Below are 20,389 nucleotides of genomic sequence, written 5' to 3' on the forward strand. Positions count from 1 at the left end.
CTTACTCAAAGTTTCCTCTCTCCTTCACCTTCGTGCCCACGGTACCGAGCGGGGTCAGCAGTTCCTACATCACCTTTGCCCCTTCTGGTTTTGAACAACTGATGCAATTCTGCATTTTCTTGTAACACCAGCATAGATAAACACATAAAATGCTGCTTATATCTCTCCCGAGTTAATTATTACACTGCACTGCCCAGCCAGTGCAACACTGTGTCAGGCAAAGTGAGACAAGGAATTCTTCCCGATTTCAAAAGAAACACTTCATTTTCACCCCCACCCCTCCACGGTTTCCTAATCTCAGTTTCACCAATTTGTTTTCCATGGTGAAAGATTTCTCTGTGAAGGAGGAAACTGTCTATACCTGTGTATTTAGCTACATTACCTCACAGTCCTTATAAGTAACCTCCCAGTTCTACGAGACGAACAAGATTTTATTTTTTCATAACGAAGACTAGAAACATAGGTAATAAATTATAATTCTGACCTTCAGTTTGTCCTAGGTGATTCTTAAATATGCAGGAATGTAGTAAAAATGTTTATTTCCATGGAATTCAGATAATGCATTATATAAAACTCTAAAATACTAAAATTTGGTTTTGTCATGCAGTAATCAAATCACAAGCAAAACAAGATGAACGGATGCACACCAGCATAACTCCCCCTCCATCTCCTGTAGCATCACTATTGCTACAGAGATGTACCAATTGTGAGGTGTACTCCAGTCTCTTAATCTGAAATAAAAACGTCTACATGCAGACTTGAGATCATCTTAATTTATAACGAATTTTGACAGCGTTCTGTCTCCCCATCCAGGGAAGAAAAAGAAAGGCAACAGGAATCCCACGCCTGCAACTACGACTGCAGCGAAGCTGGGACATTCGCTCCCGAGGGTTTGCCTGTACAGATGTCTTGCCATTTAAAACTGTTTTAGGAACATTCACAGAAAACTACAAGCAGCAACATAATAAAGCCAGTTTAAACTGTGTATCTGCAAGAAAATCTAAGTTTGCCAAAGCAGATGATCAAGCATCTGCATGTGTTAATTGGTGTGAGTACCCTTAAGCAAAAACCTTCTTATACGCCAGCATCCAAAATTATTTCTTCTCTATCAAGTACTGTACGAGTGAAAGGTCTCAAAGTCTGATCCAGAGAAATGCCCTGAAGGTGGCAGAACTTTGATAAGAGATTTTTTTTTAAGTTGTTTCTGCAATATGCTGAGAAGGGGTTGTGCTGGGAGCAAGGACTGAACAGTTACTCAGCGCCTTGGACTGCTGAATGGTGACCGATAATAACCTGTATAAATGAGAGATACCCAATACAAAGTTTGAGGTGAATCATAAAAATTAAGATGGCAGTTAGGCAGCAAACTCAATAGACGGCAGGACATCTTCAATGAAAGAATCAGACAAATCTTAACAGCGAGATGAAGACGCTACACAAACACTCATTTTACGACAAGTTGACTACGGCATCACAAACCGTGTATTATAGAGAAGAGGGCCCCGAGGACCTGGGTAGACAAGTGAAAAACATCTCGTTTAAAAATACCACTGTGTGTGCATTAGACTATCTGACTGCCAAAAATCTTCACGCTCATCTGCAAAAACTTAGAGTGTATGTTGTTTCTTGCTTTAGTAACCACTCCTCACCAGCCTCAGTTCTTACACCTAGACATACAATTATTTCATTAACATATAATTATACTAACATTAAAAAGCCAATTAATGCTCCATGCAGTGCAACTATGCTGTTTGTTAAGTTGATGCTTTTGCCTGTATCTTTCATAGACCAGTACTTTCGTGACAGCACTTCTAATCTCATTGAAAGTTTGTGCTGTTTGTGGTTCAAACATGAAGTTGACACATTTTAATCAAGAGATCCTTCAATGCAATTTTCCCCAATTCATGCTGAAATGTACAACACTTCTTCTACGGAGCAATTCCTGAAATGGCTCACAATGACATCCCAAGGAAGTTTTGGTATTCCATGTCTCTCCATTTTTCTAACTCCTATATAATACCTAAATAATATAAACCTAATGTTCCCTCCTAGCCACAAGGAACACAAGAAGACAAGAGTAACTTCCAGCAAATACTTTCTGAAATTTCCCTAACTATTGTTTAACCTTCCGTCCCCTCAACATATGTGAAATACAATCTTTTCTAACCAATTTTTGTTTCATCACAGAATAACTGAGAAGACCCAGAGGTATGACATGCTCCGATTTTTGTTATTTTACATTGAAAATTTAGCATCCATTGTTTTTTGTTTAGAAGGGCAAACACACCCACACCCCTAGATAAATCAGTTTTATACCACTGAAAGGTATAATTTTCATTAGGATAAGTTAGCCCCAATTGGTCTGCAGTATTTACCAAACAACAGCAGAAGGCTGTCTCAGAAGATTAATCCCGTTTGTTTTAAGACTGCCTTTTCTGTTCAATGCAGAATAAATGGTACTGATCAAACAGGTGAGTAAAACCTCAGACTTGGTATCGTGATTCCGTATGCAGTCTGGAGTTACACGTGTATTTTTAAACATGCCTTTTTAACATTCCTTCAATAAGCTGGCTGATTTCAGTGCTGGCTGAGCATCAACACCAATCGCTGCTAGATTTTTCACCTTGAAACACAGGAACATTTGCTTGCTATGGCAAAGAGGGAAGTTTTCCCATTGTTACCCACAGTGCAGATTTGGAATATGTACCAAAATATACCCCGGGGTGGGGTGCAGTGTGTGTGGGGGGTTGTTGTTTGTAAAATGTTGTAATTATCCAAATGAAAGGAAGGAATTATGGTCTTCCTGAATATAGCTACCTCTCTCCTACCAGTGCTGCCGGACCAGAATAAAAAAAAAAAAAATATTATTTGGTTTTTTTTACTGTTCTGTAATAAAACAATTCACAGAAGGCAAACATGAAATTTCTCTGAGGAAAATCCCTCCTCCTCCTCCCCCTCACAAGATCGTCATCCTAATCCTTCATCCCACTTGTGAACTGTTAAAAAAACCCCAAACACTGCTCTTCAAAACCCAAGCGCAATAGGGTAGCTTTCACCTTTGTTCTGCAACACACCTAGACCTTTAATACAAAGAGCAGCAACATGACTTTAGAGGCTCTTCTCTCACATTTACGTAACTGAACCTTCTTATTAGAGATGTTGCCTTCTTTCTTCGAAAGCAGAGAGTATTACCATCCCAGGGAACCACAAATGAAAGTATTTGATAATACTACAGCCCGCTTTTTGCAAGCATATGCATTTATCCCAATACACAAGCTAAAACAACATGGGCAATTTCTTGTGTAACACTGGATGTGCTATATGCATCTTTAAACACACATTCCCCCCACCCCCCAAAACAGAAACACATCTCAAAGAAGTTATATGATCTCACTGCAGGAAAAATTACAATATCTTTATGTTGAAAATTATGTCACTTGAAAGAAGAATCACGCTTCTCCTATTTGGTGGCCACTAGTCACCTCTAGTGTTGTACAGCAAGGAAGATAGGAGTCATTTGTGAAGACACCAAAAAACCCCCAAAGTTTATTAAAAGTGCTGATGTCTTCTGAAAAATCACCAAAGCAAATGAAGCATGGTTCAGCTTCAAAAGGAATCAAATGGCCACCTTCTAATCACACATGCACACATATATTAGATTTCATATACAAATAAACCCGCTTGTAGGTAACCACACAAATTAAGGGGAAAAATTTAGCCCCCTGGAAATAACAGGGCTAAAATTTTGCTTAAATGTATGCATGCATACACTACTATTTCAGTTGTGCCTCTTCACTACAGGTGTACAGATGAGACTAACTACAGCAAATACTGCATACTTACCATGCCATAGAATAAAATCAGAACACAAACAGCCTCATGAAAAGTGGTATCTTTCAAGAATATCAAAAAGATTAACACAGAATCATATCAAAAACCTGACTTTGCAAGTGATCTGGGGAGTAAGAAGAAACTGCTAGCATATTCATTCATTTCCTTAAACCCTGAATACTCGATAACCATCTCCAGAACCTAGTTCTGTAGGTGATAATTAAACTGTCTTGTTTTTACAGCTGCTTTCTTCTTGAATCGTTGAGCAATTCAAAGGAAATCAGAAAGCAAAATACCAAAACCTATGGCGAGTGCCCAAGTGTCTCGAGCTTCTTTGAAAACCTTAATGCAAGTGGCAGACGTCTTCTGTACTTCTTACTGTGCCTATTTCTTGTCTGCTAGTTTTGCCCAAAGAGTATTTTCTCTCAGTTGCTCCAATGACCTTTCTTTTCATACACCGATATTTGGGAGAGCAGTGAAGCCCATTTAGAAAGCTGCGGGAGGGCTGCAGGTTACACAGCCATGCTGTGCTGCCTATGGACTTCTGCACACCTGCCCCAGGAACAGCTAAAAAGTGGCTAATTTTGCACATTTTACTCTCCTCCTGTCAGACACGTTTTGTGGAACTGCTCCCCCCACACCATTATCCACCCGCTTAGTCTAATACAGGTTCCTCTATTACTGCAGGGGGCTGAAATGGAAAACTAACTACAATATCAGATCATATTTGAACTTACAAGAAAGTAACTTTGAACACAACACAACAGGTATTTCTATAGAGGAGGTGGATCAGACCCATCTAGAAATTTGGTAATACAACTAATAATGGAGCCACGTCCTCTTTTTGCAACTGAATTGCAACATGTTTATACCTACAGAGACTACTCAGAAATCAATCATCTCATCTCACTGTGAAAAATCTTTCAGTTCTGCATTCTAGGAAATGGGTATAAATTAACATGTACAGAAAAAAACCCCACACTTCACCAGGAATGTTCATATAAACTTCAAAAAATTTAAACTGCCTTAAAAAAGAAGTCTGGTTAAGCATTCCGTCTTTCAGTTAATTCAACACTCCTACAGGAAATACATCTACATTCACAAAATATAATCATTTTTGATTTCAAACACATATCACGCCTCACAGTACACACTGAGAAGAAAGAATTTGTGTATCCTAGTAAGCATCCACATTTATATACACTCACACACACCGGGTACTTTAAAATAAACAGCATTCATTTGAACAAAAATATACTTCCAACAACAGAATTTCTCTATTAAATCCATGTTTATTGCTTAAGTTTTATCACAGTGGAGATTAAATTATGCTTAATCATCCGGTCAGTGCTTTTGTACCTTCTTCAATGCCAAAAAAGCCATTTAAACCAAGTCATTCATACACTCGAAGTCTTATTACCATCCCACCATTCATCGCCTCTGTGTGCTCCTTTAGTTGCCGCAAACTGCAAGATTGTAAAAAGGTATAGCTAATAGGCTTATTTATAATACCATTTTCTTCAAGTATTCAGAAAGCAGTACAAGTAGCTGTACTGTATATTAGAAACATATCTGTACTGTTATTTATTGCTATAGGATAGAGGCTCCTGATGGAATGATAGTGAAATATTGCATCACCGTGTATGAAGATGATCTCAGCGTCCTGTAATCGTCACAACTCTTCCCATGTTAGTCAACAACACTAGGTAACTGGGTTTCTTCTCTTTCTCTTTCAGGCATGGGATTTCAAACTACAAATAAATAAAGCATACACTCACAACATGTGTAGTGCAAATTCCAAGTAAACAGAATGACGTGGAAATAAACTCATAGTTGCCAACTTCGGTTCGGCAGGGCAGTTATGATTTTTACGCCCGGCGCCCCGCGTCCCCACCCTCGGCGCACACCACCGCCAGCGTCCCGTGTCGGCGACAATGATTGAAAGAGATTGTTGCAGGGGAAGGGGGAGACGACCACCGCTGCAAACCCTCGCGCTCGCGGGTGGCCGGGCTTCACCCCACGCGTCCCGTCAGACCCGGGAAGGGAGGCTGGTCACCCGCCGGGAGAGCAGCCTCCCGTCCCGCGTCGGAAAATTCGTATTGGCAACTATGTGAGACATGGATTGCGTGGCCCAGACTAAGAGAAGGCAATATTTTTTTCCAGATACAACCACTGAAAGAGAACATCTACAACATTGCGATTTATAAAGAACTTAATAATAATGAGAATTAATAGGAAAGACATTCAACTGGGGGCGGGGGGGGGAGGGGGGGGGGGGGAGAAGGGTGGGTGTCTGTTGTTTGTTGTTTGGTTCTGGTATTTTTTTTAAAACAAACCCCAAATAGCGGTTTGATTCTGCACAGCTCTGGGCCATTACAAAACCTTCTGCACTGAGCACAGGGCTAGATTTTCTTTTTCGTTGTTGTTGTTTGTTTATTTTTCTTAATTATGCAAATCTACTTCCCACACAGCCATATTTTAAACTGAAATAAACTCCCTAATATTTTCATGGCATAAATTATATATGCAGAGAAAGGCAACAAATAAAATGTTGTATAAATTAGAAACTAGGACATATTGTAGACTTTCTCAAGACCTTTTTCTCCAAAGTACTGGTAGTGAGCAGAAAAGTCATGCAGCTTATCAGTAAAACGAGTAAATATTTTTGCCATTTTTCTTCAGTGCTCATTTTAAGTTTGTTTTTTGGTTTGGTTTTTTTTGGTGTGGTTTTTTTTTAATGTCTGTGTTCTCAGTCCTCAACTTGCTATTTCTTGCACAAAAACTGGGAAAAATTATTTTTTTTGACCAGCATTCTTACACAACGTGTTGAACCCTCAACAAAGGAAACACAGAACTAGCACTAAAGTTCTCTCAGCTAAAAGATGGATATATTAAAATAATAAAAAAATAAAAGGAAAAAACCTCTGCAAATAAAAAGAAACCTCTCCTCATTTGGGACATACACATTTAGCTTTTAAAAACTGAAAATTCATAAATACGGTCACTGTATAACTTTAGAGAATTAAGGCTTCTAAAAACTTCAGTGCCAAAATAACCTCTCTGCATCAGTATTAAGAATAAAATATTTTCCATTTTAGGTTGTGCTTGCCTTTTTTTTTTTTTAAAGACTTTTCTTAGTTTCGTAGAATTTTGTCACATAATATTACATACTGAAGGGGAGTGTTAGAACTGCTTATTGAGGTTTTAAGTAGTTGTTAGACTAAGTTACAGCGATAAAAGTCGATTACTGATCTGATTCATTACTACTTTACATGGGGCGGCTGGCTCATTTCACCTTTTTTTCATGCTTAATGTGGCCATTTCTTCTATACTTGCCATTCGGTATCCCATTCTGGTAATGTCCATTAACAGCGCTATGTTCGTCATTTGACCAAAGATGTTTGCTTTGTTTGCGGATAAATTTTGTTATCCTGGCCAAAATATAATAAAGTAAGGCAGCACCCACTAGTACAACAAAGGCAATATCCAGTAAGAAATACTGATATAAAGAGATGCTGTAAACAGCAGCACGTAGATGTTGGGCTCCGTTGTGACGGAGGATGTAATTAATCCAGTATACAGTCCGGTTAACAGGATGACCAGGTTGGTCTTTGTGAATCTCAGACAGCCTCTGGGCCCGCTGTCGGTAGCTGTGGGGAAGAAAAAGAAAGAAAAGGGAAGAAAGGAAAAATCCATCATCAGTGCTCTGAGTAATGCAAGCCTGCAAACACGTTAATATACTTAAGCCTCTTCAGATCAAACAGCGTATTACCGCAGGACTCTCGTAACCACCAGCATACAGAGGGCTAGGCTCGGCAGATAATCTGTCTTTAAATCAGTCGTTACAGCTCATTGATGAAGAATGACTAGAAGAGCAGACCCGTGTGTGACTAAAGGCAGAAATCCACCCTCCAGCAAAGCGATGAAGAGCCAAGCTGACCTGCTGCCAGAGGGGAATCTTATCTAATCCAAAATGAATCCTATCCAGTGAGACAGATTTGCCCTTCCCACTGTAAAGTGGCAACATACCCTGTCTAACACACCACTCACTTATGTTATTGTGCAACTGAATTACTGAAGAAAACACAGAACAAAGCAAGAAACTCGTTGACTACACAACAGACTATTTCTGCTTGGGTCCAGAGTTCAGCCTGAAACTTTTTTTTCCCTCAACAGGCCAACCCCAGCAGTTGATCATGTCTAATTCCGTCTCTCCCCCTCACCGCAGCTGCAGGGTCAACAGGTTATTTATGCAGGACTTGTCTTTACGCTAAGGATAATTGCACAAGGGAAAGATGATGCAACTGGTGTTATCGAGATCTCTTTGGTGACATGGCCCTTTGCTGCGGTTCTGCTGCTCGCTCCTTACAGGTTTCTCCTTTCCCAAGGTAAGCAACGCTTAGTGACTTTGCTCTCATGAAAGCAAGAAGTACTGTTGGCACTGTACTCCAAAATACGGTTAGCCCGATACAATAAACCACCAGCTAACATGTCATTATTTCTGATCTGGAGATGGTCTGAACATCACAGATGTTTAAAAGAGAAAAGTTCAGAACAAACTGGTGAAGCGACTCTCCTCAGACTTTAATATTCCTGAACAAACTCGTTTGCTGGAATTAGAAAGAGTTATGAAACCCAGTTCATGGGCTTTTACTTATTCCACCTGAGTAACAAAAAAAAATTTACAACAAACAGACCAGAGTCCTCCTATTCATAATAATTTGTTAGAATATTGTCACGGCAACAAACACAAACGACCTTCCTGACCTTAAGAGAGGTATTACTGGCCAGAACAGGAAAAGAGTAGTTTTGTTTTGTTTTTAAATCCAATCATGGAACTTTAGAAAAGAGTCACTCTTTTTTAATACCTCCATGTTTTCAGGTACGATCCAAACATGCCACCCTACAATCGTATAGGTGTATTTTGCCCCAGGCCCCTTAGGCAGCACAACAGACAGACTGCTAAATATGGAGTAATCAAGACACGCACAAAGAGACGTTGGGCTGCGACAAGGAATAAGCCAGGACAGGTTTGTTTCTATAACCTTTCTGCCCTGCATATGGCAACTGTCACAAAAAGCAAATTAGACAATTGAGTGCTTAGTGCCTACACGGAAACCTGACCGATGGAGTAATCTTGTGAAATGGGACAACCATCCAAAGACTTGCCCCAACTGTACACACAAATCAATCCCGACATGCATTTTCTTCCCTTGCACAAAGGTTCTGTATATGCTTATTTAACCCATAACAATAAATTAAAATAAAAGCAAGAAACTATCACTCATTCCATACCTGGGATCATTAATAACTTTTACTAGGGCTTCATACAATTCGCTCTCAGTGATGGTCTTCCAGTTCAACAGTATTCCCATGCCTTTGGCCTGCACACGAGTCATAGTATCGTAATGGTCTCCAAAAAGGGGAATCCCCACCACCGGGACCCCATGGTACATGGTTTCAAAAATGCTGTTCAAACCTCCATGACTAAGAAAAGCTTTAATGTTAGGGTGACCTGAAAACAGAAGAGGCATGAAGATTTAAAAAAAAACCATTTACATCTCCTTAATCTAAAGTTACTGAAGCAACTGGGTACAACACATTTGTCACCATGTTTCTGTGGCTGCAATTCAGGACGGCAAAAAAGGGAGGCAACCTGTTCTGAAGTTCTCCTCCTTAAACCTTACACACCAAGAGAGCAGGAACAGCCAATACAAAGAAAATTCTCACGTATACGAGTTGTGTAGAATTATAATGTAGTAACTACTGTACATTGTTTACTCCTGACTAGCTGCAGGTGGTGACTACAACCAGTTTAGCCGTACAAATGAGCCAGAGAGAAAGCGTTTTTCCTCATTATTCATATGAAATACAAGCTACTTAATGGCAGGACAACTGATGTGACATTCTCTCTAAAGCTTCACATGCCTTACTTCAGGCTAGCAAGATCTGACAATAATGGTAACAACCTTATGTAATGGAAAAATGATACTGCCTCAGAGCAGTTCAGTAACCAAAACAAATCTACCTGCTTTAAAAGTCATTTGCCTAATCGCTACATTATGATAAATACTCCAGCTGACATGCACACACAGACACACGCACACATGCCTAACGCATTCATCAGCGCCCATTGTAGCACTGGAGCTGTTTTACAAACACACAAACATCCAGGTAGCCCAGAGACAACCAGAAATATTCTGTGCCCTCCTCAGATCTGCAACATATTCAGCTACCCTTCGACAGGGAAAGAAGGGAAAAAAAATAAATACACAGACTCTAACATAGTCTTTTACCAAACGATGGAAGAATATCAAGTTTCCTCTCTGCACATGAGAACCTGCAGTACCTCAAGTTAGTTAAACAGAAAGGTTATATCAGCTTGCAACATGTGCCCAAGGTCTGTTAGAGTCTTCTTCAGAGAAAAATGAACAAACGTGTGTGTGTATATATATATACACACACACACAGAGCAGTATGTACAGATCCCTAAGACTTGTTTTGATGCAATGTAAACAAATTTTGTATGCTCAGTATTATGACTCTTCCATGAAAAGACCAGTGAACACCCTACCATGCTTTTTCATAACTGAGAAATTAACAGTTACAGTCATCAGTTCCCTCAAACAGCAGATTCAAGAAAATTCCTACTTATTTATCTTTAATAATTTTCTCAAACTACATAGCTTCCATGGTATAGAAGACACTTGTCAAAAAATTCTCCCATTTATTAGGCCAAAGAGCCTTTGGAATAACTATATCCTTTCACCCTATTAACTTAAGGAAAAAAAAAAAATGGGAGTTACTACCAGGGAAAGATAATTAACATCAGAAAGGTGTTTGATTTCATCATCTTGAAATTCTGACTTATTCTATACTCTTGTTCTATGACTTCCATTACAGAAATTATCCTAACTTTATAACGACTGCTAATTCAGTAGAATATTGTCAGAAGAGCAACCTGAACTCAAGTGAGAATAAGCAATAGATGATCAAAATAGATACTCACCAAGGAGATCGTTTTGTGGGAGCCATTCTATAAGCTTTGTATTGTTGCCCAAGTTCCTTGGTTTGTTTCCTGAAAACCTAAAACAATAAAATCAAATGGAAGCTGAGTTATCAAGACCTCCAAAATCAATAAACTCAAACCAGAGAATCGAACCAAATGATGCATGAGCCCTAAGCAGATTTCCAGTTACATCAGGGTACTGTTTACTCACTGTTACAAGAAAACAAAACAGGCTCAACCAAAATGCTGTAAATAGCTAATAGCTTCCAACTTCACATTTTCATCATTCAGTTTCCTTGTAATCTGGCTTGAAATGCAGTGTTTTCTACTAACATAATGGCAACATAGTTCCTTCTCAAAGCACACATAATTCTTGCCACTGTGACTGGCAGAAGGTTTTACAAGCTCTCTATGGTTCTTAGTCCACTGCTTTACTGAAAACTCAGTACTCAATGACTGGTACTAGATAAATAACTCCACCGAGAACATCCCACCAGCACACAGACAATAATCCCTACCATCAACACGAGGCGTTCCCTTTCAGTTGGCCAATTTCCTGTAGCTCTTGATAATCAACACCGTGTTATTTTAAAGGGAGTTACTAATACCAGGAAGAGAAAGGCTGACAGCTCAGCTAATGAGGCAAGAAACTATTCATGAAAAGTTGGGGATCAGACAGCGAGACAAGTGTATTTTTCTTACTTGCTCAACTGCCTGAAACCCAATGGCAACGTCTTGCTCACCTGAGGTTGCTAGAAAAGTTTAGCCCATAAAACACAGGCTCAAAATACAAACTGATATATACAGTTTATATAGAAAGTTCAATATATTCTAAACAGAAAAGAAAGTAGGGAAAAAATTACCAGTGACTACTAGAGGATAGAGCTCTTTTGTGAGAGCTCCATCAAACAACTTAAAAATATTCTGGTTATTAGAGAGCATTAGAACTGTAACTTCATGAAGAATCACCTACATATTCCCAATTAAGCAAGCCACACATCTTTACGACTGGCTTGTACATTCTGTTGAAAAAAGCCTACATTATTTACGCTAAGGTATATAAAAGCAAATCAACTATGTTAACTGGTTTTGGCTCCAACTACTACTCCATAATCAGAAGCGTATAAAGAACTACAAAGATTTGCTTGATTTGGCATGTGGCATAAGACTGCCAAGCAGTACTACCTTTCTCATTTTCAGAAATATCTAGTATAAAAACTACGTGTGTCCAACAGGCCATAGGTCAATGATCTGAAGAGGAGGAAAAAAAAAAACCCAAAACATATTAAAGTTGGAATCATAATTTCCTGTTTAGGTACTTAATTATGGATCTCAAATTCCCACCAGGGTGACTGAAATGCCACTTGCTCAGCGCTCCCAAAGACCGTGTCTTACACCTAGTCCCAGGAACATCTTCCCATTCCACAAATCACGATGGAAAGAAACAGCAGGTGGGTTCCCTTATCCAGAAAGGCATTCAACAGGTAACAGAATGCAGATAACAAAAACAGAACAAAACAAAAAACATACCAAAAAAGCATTGTTAAGGAAATACTAGCGAGGAAAATGAAAACTTTTAACAGAAGGCTTCAACTGAAATTGTTGCTTTTGCATTAAAAAAAGCTATCCCCAAGAAAAACCCATTAAAATTCATTTATTATCTACAGAAAGTGGATAATTCCTACAGAAAAACATTCCAGGGAAAACATGATGAAAGGATAAAACAAAAGAAAAGCAGTAAGATCAACTGGGAGTAACCATTAGTTACAAGCCAAGCAGTGTTGCAAGCTTCATCAGGAACAAATACAGTCGCTCTACCCCAAACAAAAACTGATGAGATCTTTACTACAACTACTGAAAGTTCTGTGCCATAGCCTGAAGAATTTCCATTTTCCTGTTCATTAGTGGGGTTCACTATTTCAAGTACACATAGCAGTGAAAATGGTCCCTTAGATATGGCGGGGATCAGGCCGCTAAATAGACCTCTAATACAACTCCAAAAGTGCAGCAAGGACAGCAGTCACGAATTGTAAGACGCCGATTATTTGGAAACCGATAGTTCACATGAACTCCTCTCAATTATATTCCAGAGCGACGCTCCACGTGAAGCAGAGCTGACTAAACAGTTCTTGGATTTTTACAGTAAGTTGAGAGCACCACTCAAAATGTTTTTAGAGCTGAGAAAACATATTACTGATTTTTACTCCTGCAGATTTTTCTTCCTCCAAACTCTCACAGAAAAAGACAAGTGAGAAGAGCAATTATGAAAGTCTGTGTTTACAGATAAAAGAGGAGAAGGGGCCCCAAAAACCAAGGAAAAATAAGAGAAAGAAGAAAGAACAACTACGATTAAATCAGCAGAATATCATTCTTGGTCCCTAGGGTGGCTTCTTTGTCAGAAATGATGACAGTATGTCACAAATGTCATAACCTCAGACTCTCTTTTCACTGTCCGCAATCCTTCCAGGATATAAACTCAGCATACAAGTATAACCTATGTCTTATTCTGCCACAAAATCATTGTTCCTCCTTATTACCAGGGGACTGCAACATTTCCACAAAGAGAGCCTTTCAAAACAGTCAGGTCCTCTGTGCCACCCAGACTGTCTCAATTTCAGCTTCCGCAACTCTAGATCAAGATGGCACAATAGGAAATCAGCGTGCTTCAAGTACATCTATCATTGCACTTACCTCCAAATAACTCTCTGAGGCAGTCTTGCCAGAGCATGTGCCAACTTATTTGCTATATCTTCTGACAGGTATTTCACTCCAGCTCCAAATGAGACGAGGACAAAGCCATTTTCATTAGCACCATTCACCCACGTTTGGAGATCCTGTTAAAGTGAAAATTTATACTGAGCACTGTAGAAGCACAAGTAAACCACAGAAACAGATTAAATAAGCATTGCTTAGCAAGAACAGTTGTTGGTCCCTATGTTACTTCACAAGCCAACTTTCAAAAGTCATAAACATTTCAGAAATCACCGAGTACAACGACACGATGATTCAGAATCCACGGTACAGGACACGAACAGCAAAATTCTTCCTGGTTTGTTTTAGTTTCCGTATTAACAACCGGTTTCATGAGATAATTTGTCCTTTCTTAACTGATCAGTTGACACACATTCACAAGTTAACACATGACATTTTAAGTCAGCAAAGTATAAATAGATCTACCTCATAGTTTCAGCCAGGAAGTACAGCACAGGAAATGCATGAATGAAGTCTGGGACTTAACCGTGTGATTTTTAGCCTTAAAGACAGTGACAGTACTTCAAAAGGCTTGGTTTTCTTTCATTTATATGAAAAGAATAAACACAACTTGAAATAAGCCAGAGCTTCAAAAAACACCTTCAGCTTCCACTGCTCCAATATTTCAAGAAGCAAGGAACAGTACCGCATCTGTATGGCAAGTAAGGGCGGACATGCCTCTTTCTTGGACCTATGTACTTTATCTTACTTAGACCTACCTGTGTGCCTCTTCCCCGGCACGTTACCAGTATTATATTAAATATACACAAGTGTAACAAAGGCCAAAGCCCTTTACATCCATAAGCTCATCCTCCTCCCGTGGTTATTCTGAAATTGAGTCTCTTGCAATGCAATTTTGGCTGACCCTCTTGATTCAAGGGCTGCTTCAACTTAGGCAAGGAAGGCAACAACGCCGCAGGCAGAGGTCCTGCAGTGCTGCACCGCTCAGAAGCGCTCCGAAAGCAGAACCAATATCGCTCTCCTGGGGGTAACCCCACGGCCACGCCATGAGATTCAGGTTGGGAGGCAGCAGATTTTACATCAGGGCACCCTGCGATGCTTCTTCTGCAGAGGGTTCAAGCCCCTTTCTGCTGCACAGGGCTTTGGGGCTCGCACCGAGAGATGCTCAGCCCACACATGGTCACTGGTGGGTGCACCCTACCCACGACCACGGCTGGTCCGAGGTTTCATTGCACCGGACGCCGCAGCGCCTTGGGTCCAGACACAGGTCACTCCTTCGCCGCTGATGGGTTTGGGCGAGTCGCAGTTACGTTGCGAAGGAGACCACAGCATCCGAAGGTCGGGGCGGACTTGGTGGAAACGGGGTTTGTGTCACTGGCGACGAGGCAAGCCAGCAGACACCACTGCGGACCGCCACCGGGACAGCAGGGCTCTGCAGGGTCGGAGGAAAAACCACCCCAGCATACGAGAGAGCGCAGAGCTGCCACCTAAACAAGTCTCGGGCACAAGAACGATGCCATTTGGCTTCAGGGGGGAAAGAAAATGAGGGGAAAAAAATAAAAGCCTCAGTATACCCTTTGCTTTCGGAAACACAGATTTAAATTCTGTTTTTTCCAATGCAACTGTTGGCAGCGGGAACTAAAAAATTATACCACTGACATACAGATATGTCAGTCTGCCAAAAAATATCCTGTATTTCCCAGGATATGGTTTAATTCTGGTCTCACCGAATTTAAGCGTAAGCCTGCTCAATACTAGTACAGCAATAGGAAATGAGTAAAAAGAAAATTAAGAGCCCTGTTCACAATGCACCTCTTGTCCTGGCAATAAATAGCAGGCCAGACAGTAATAGAGTAATGCTGTGCTATCGTATCTGAGCACAAAAGCTACCACAAAAACCAGCAGGCATAATGAAGACCTGCACATTACACTGGCGGTTGTACGCCAGTCTCTGCTATGCAGTGAAAAAGCAATGTCCATGTTCTCTAGAATCCACAGTTTTTCATTTTTCTTCATCCTTTTCCAGTGCACTTTCTTCTTCATTTTTTTTCTACATCTGTGGAGAGAGGGAAGAAGGGAAAGGAGGGGAAGAGTCTGTGACCTGCCTCAGAGCTGAATCATTTATTACAGGCTGAACTTCTGACATGAAAATTTCCAAGTGGTTTTGTGATTTATTTGAAGTTTGTCCTTGAATTTTACTTAAGGACCTAAGGCATGCTGCAAATGCATATGCACAAATTTGCAAATGCAAATGCACAAATACAGGCTGGGCAGAGAATGGATTCAGAGCAGCCCTGCGGAGAAGGACTTGGGGGTGTGGGTTGACGAGAAGCTCAACATGACCCGGCAATGTGTGCTTCCAGCCCAAAAAGCCAACCGTATCCTGGGCTGCATCCAAAGAAGCGTGACCAGCAGGTCGAGGGAGGTGATTCTGCCCCTCTCCTCCGCTCTGGTGAGATCCCACCTGCAGTACTGCGTCCAGCTCTGGTGTCCTCAGCACAGGAAAGACATGGACCTGTTGGAGCGAGTCCAGGTGATGAGAGGGCTGGAGCACCTCTCCTATGAAGACAGGCTGAGACAGTTGGGGTTGTTCAGCCTGGAGAAGAGAAGGCTCTGGGGAGACCTTACAGCAGCCTGCCAATACCCAAAGGGGGGGGCCTACAAGAAAGCCGGAGAGGGACTTTTTACAAGGGCATGTAGTGATAGGACAAGGGGTAATGGTTTTAAACCGAAAGAGGGTAGATTTAGAGCGGATTTATGGAAGAAGTTCTTCACTGTGAGGGTGGTGAGGCACTGGGACAGGTTGCCCAGAGAGGTTGTGGATGCCCCATCCCTGGCAGTGTTCAAGGCCAGGTTGGATGGGGCTTTGAGCAACCTCGTCGAGGGGAAGGTGTCCCTGGCAGGGGGGTTGGAACTAGGTGATATTTAAGGTCCCTTCCAACCCAAACCATTCCATGATTCTATAATTCTAGTCACTTTTACTCAGTGGTTCAACTAGTCACACCTTGAGCTATTGCCTATCTGTTGCTTAAAGCTAAACAGAAAATAACCTTTTGTGGGCTCTAGGACAAACCATTCTGAAAAGCAATCAAGTACCACGCTGTAAAAGACAGCTCTCTGCCCAATTGTGACATTCGATCAAGTTATATTTTGAGAGCTGAAGTCACCTGTTACAAGGTGGTTTTATTCCAAGAACTGAAGAAGCCCAACATTCACAGGCTCTGGTCTTCATAGGGCACTCACCCACCCTGATACCTGCTGGAAGGGCAGAAACCTGGAGGTTTCTGGAGTGCCTTCTTGATGACAACTCCACGACAAAGGTGCTCAAGAAGCCAGCAAGAGGAGACACTCTGCTGGACCTCATACATACAAGCAAGGAAGACGTTGTCTGGGATACAGAGGTCAGGGGCAGCCTTCGCTGCAGCGACCATGAGATGGAGGACTTCAGGATACTGAGAGAACAAGACAACAGCAGCATCTCCTGGACTTCAAGAGAACCAACTCTGGCCTCTTCAGAGACCTGCTTAGAAGAATCCCATGGGATACAGCCTTGGGGAGAAGAGGGGTTCAGGAAAGCTCGTTGATATTCAAGCATCACCTCCTCCAAGCTCAAGCATAGTCCATGCTGATGAGCAGGGTGTTAATCAAAGGTGGCAGGAGGATGAACAAAGGACTCCTGGCAAGACTCAGATGTAAAAAGGCAGCATACATGAGGTAGAAACAGGGATGGGTGGCCTGGGGGGAATATACAGGCACTGCCTGAGGTTGCAGGGATCTGGTTTGGAGAGCAAAAGTCCACTTGCAGCTGAATCTGGTGAGGGACACGAAGGGCAGCAAGGTACATGGAGCAGCAAAAGGAAGACCGGGGTAAGCATGGGCCCACTGCTGAATAGGACAAGGGACCCGGTGACAAAAATATATGGTAAAGGCTGAGGTACTTCATGCTTTCTTCATCTCAGCCTTTATTGATAAGGCTGACCTTCAGCAATCCCAGGTCCCTCAAACCAGAGGGACAGTCTGGAACAAGGAAGACGTACCCTCAGTGGAAGATCAGGCTAGGCTACTTCTGAACAAAATGGATGTACACAAGTATATGGGACCTGATAGGATGCACCCAGAAGTGCCAGTAGGCAACCGGGAGCTGGCCAACATCACTCCAAGGCCACTCTTGATTATCTTTGAAAGGTCAGGGTAATTGGAGGAGAATCCTGTGGACTGGGAGGGAAAAAAGAAAAAAAAAAAAGAAAAAAAGGCAAGTGTCACTTGCATTTTCATGAAGGAGGATCCAGAGAATGGACTGCTCAGCCTCATCTTGATCCCTGGAAGGTGATGGAGCAAATAATCCTGGAGGTCATTTCCAAACATATTAAGGACAACATGAATGGAGCAGTCAGCATGGATTTATGGAGGGAAAATCAGCTTGATCAACCTGATAGCCTTCTACAGTGAAAAAAATGGCTCCATGAATGAGGTGAGAGCAGTGGATGTTATTTACCCTGACCTGAGTAAGGCTTTCAGCACTGCCTCCCACCACAGCCTCCCAGACAAACTGATGAGGTACTGCCTACACAAATGGACAGTGAGGTGGCACTGAAAATTGGCTAAACCGCAGGGCCCAAACGGTTGTGATCAGTGGCATGCAGTCCAGCTGGAGGCATGTTTGTTTTTTAATAAGGACAAAAACAGGATAGCTGGCACTACTGCTCAAATATTTCTCACTTCACCATTGGGAAGCCCTACCTGGGACTACTTATGCTTGGTCAGACACGTGGTTTCTGCTGCTAGAGATCAGTCTGCTCTAGCTGAGGAACAGCTCCCAAGGCTACTGCTCCTCTGTGCTTAATTAGAAATTCCGTGAGACTTCACAACTCTGTGATCTATTCACATAATAAGAATTATACGTCGTTATGTAAACACAGAGGAGGTATAAAATATTTCCTTATAATGGAATTCCTAAAATAGCATTCAAAAAACCCCATGTATAACAACAAATAGCTATTAAGTACTTAGAATTTTATGTAGAGGAGAAAAAAAAAAAGGAACTACACTGTGTACTCTGGAATTAGAGTCACCCTACAAACAGGCTTTTGCATTTTATTATTGTGCAATAGCAAAGTAACCTGCTTCGTGTTATTATGGCTGATTTCACAGCCAAACCTTTGTAACCCTTCCCTTTGAAGGTAATCCCCACTGCTTCAGTGGAACATAACATGTACAAAGGGGAACTTAAAATCTTGACAGGCAAGACAAGATCCTGCCATCAGGCTCAAATGATGGAATTTGTTTGCCATATTAAATGGGATTACCTAAAAAAAATAAAGATCAATGGAATACAAACTGTTTTATTTTGTGTAAACTGAAGTTTATTATCCGAGTGCTCCCTCTCCTGACCCACTTCCTAAGTGTGGCAACACACAAATGCATGCTCGCAAGCTCTCAAACTGGAATCCAAGCATAGAAAGATTTTAATTTCAAAAATCGGGCATGCTTCCCCTACAGACAGGTCCACACAAGGAAAAGACAAGTGAAATGAGGTTTGCCATGCTCTGAGTTGGTCAGGTGCAAATCAACTCTGATCCAGCAGGTAAGTAACAATTAACACAAGTGCAATAGGCAGGCACCTAGCTCAGACCAAAAAAAAAAAAAAAAAGCCTACATGGCTACCATGGGCTTCCAGACCAGAGCTGGATGATGCCTGGTCAACCCAAATCAGAAGCAAAGGAACTTGAAATTGTCCTCAGGGTTTCTTTCAGGATGCTAAATTAGGAAGAATATGGTTTTGATTTCACACACAGTCAGGGTCAAAACTGTCCTGTGCCAACCTCAAAAAGATCCAGAAGAGTTTCAACTCAGCTTGTCGTATTTTGACATCAACTGAAAGGTTCTTTTTTTTTCCCCCACTCAAATCTGTCCTAATTTTACTTAAGCCTTACATTGCGCTGGCAGTAAGAGGAATTGCTTGCCTGCCTTCTGATCTGCAGCCCCATTCCAATCTGCTTCCCCAGAGGGGTGCTGGAGATCAGTACCGCGCATGGGCTGCAGAAAATGAACTACTGACTTCTCAGGACAAGGGTTCTCCTTGCATACATCTGTGTAATTCCTGGCATAACACAGCCTTAATTGAACAGGATCACTAAACATTGCTAAAAATGCAACAGTTGGGTAAAAATCAGGAAATGAATAACAGAGGACTTACGCTGCTTCCTTGTAGAGCTCCCCAAGTTCGTGATCTGGAGGAATTCATTATTCTCAGGTTCTTTTAACGTCTTGCAATTATTTCTCCTGACAGCTTTTTAGTACAGACTTTCTAAACTGAAGATCTGAATCCAAGTGAGCGGTGTTCATAGGTCCTTGGTTGCAAAATAGATCTAAACATCCTGGGACAATTAGCTGGGCCATGGCACAAAGGCTCGGTATTTTCTTGTACTTTCCCTATTCTTTATGTGGTATACAAGGTATAGAAGTGATACTCACAGTAGTTAAAAAGCAGGCTATGATCTTGGCACATGAAAGAGACTAAATACTTCATCAGCATTATTACTATGGCTATATATGTCACTTAATTTGCGCATATACATTCCTAAAGTTAATTTTAGCAAGCGCACCGTGGCTACTGTGGTGCAGGACGAGCAGTGCAAAATACAAGCTTTGAGCAATTCTCGCAAAACCTGAATTACGGAAGAGAACACATTGATGCCACAGGACAATTTTGTTTGCCTGTGATTTCAGCATATCTAGCCACTATAGCCTTTAGTCACCTTCCTACCTTTCCATTCATTAAGGCCATACTAGCCCTAACACCCCAAGTACCAGTCTCAATGAAACCACCACTTCAAC

At 41.3% G+C, this 20,389-nt stretch overlaps 1 protein-coding gene across 3 annotated transcripts in view; it reads right to left on the reverse strand.

Moving 5' to 3' along the window:
• Positions 1–5,103: 5,103 nt before the first annotated feature.
• UGT8 (UDP glycosyltransferase 8) overlaps positions 5,104–20,389 on the reverse strand; it is a 49,589-nt gene continuing 34,303 nt past the window's right edge. For all 3 annotated transcript variants that reach the window (XM_069805282.1, XM_069805345.1, XM_069805435.1), the window contains exons 3-6: positions 13,532–13,674; positions 10,841–10,917; positions 9,127–9,346; positions 5,104–7,481 (exon numbers count right to left, since the gene is read on the reverse strand). In XM_069805282.1, coding sequence (XP_069661383.1) covers positions 7,118–7,481; positions 9,127–9,346; positions 10,841–10,917; positions 13,532–13,674 — 804 coding nt within the window. In that variant the 3' untranslated portion in view covers positions 5,104–7,117. The remainder of the gene's footprint in view (positions 7,482–9,126; positions 9,347–10,840; positions 10,918–13,531; positions 13,675–20,389) is intronic.

This window comes from Haliaeetus albicilla, chromosome 1 (assembly GCF_947461875.1).
Source record: "Haliaeetus albicilla chromosome 1, bHalAlb1.1, whole genome shotgun sequence".
NCBI lineage: Eukaryota > Metazoa > Chordata > Aves > Accipitriformes > Accipitridae > Haliaeetus > Haliaeetus albicilla.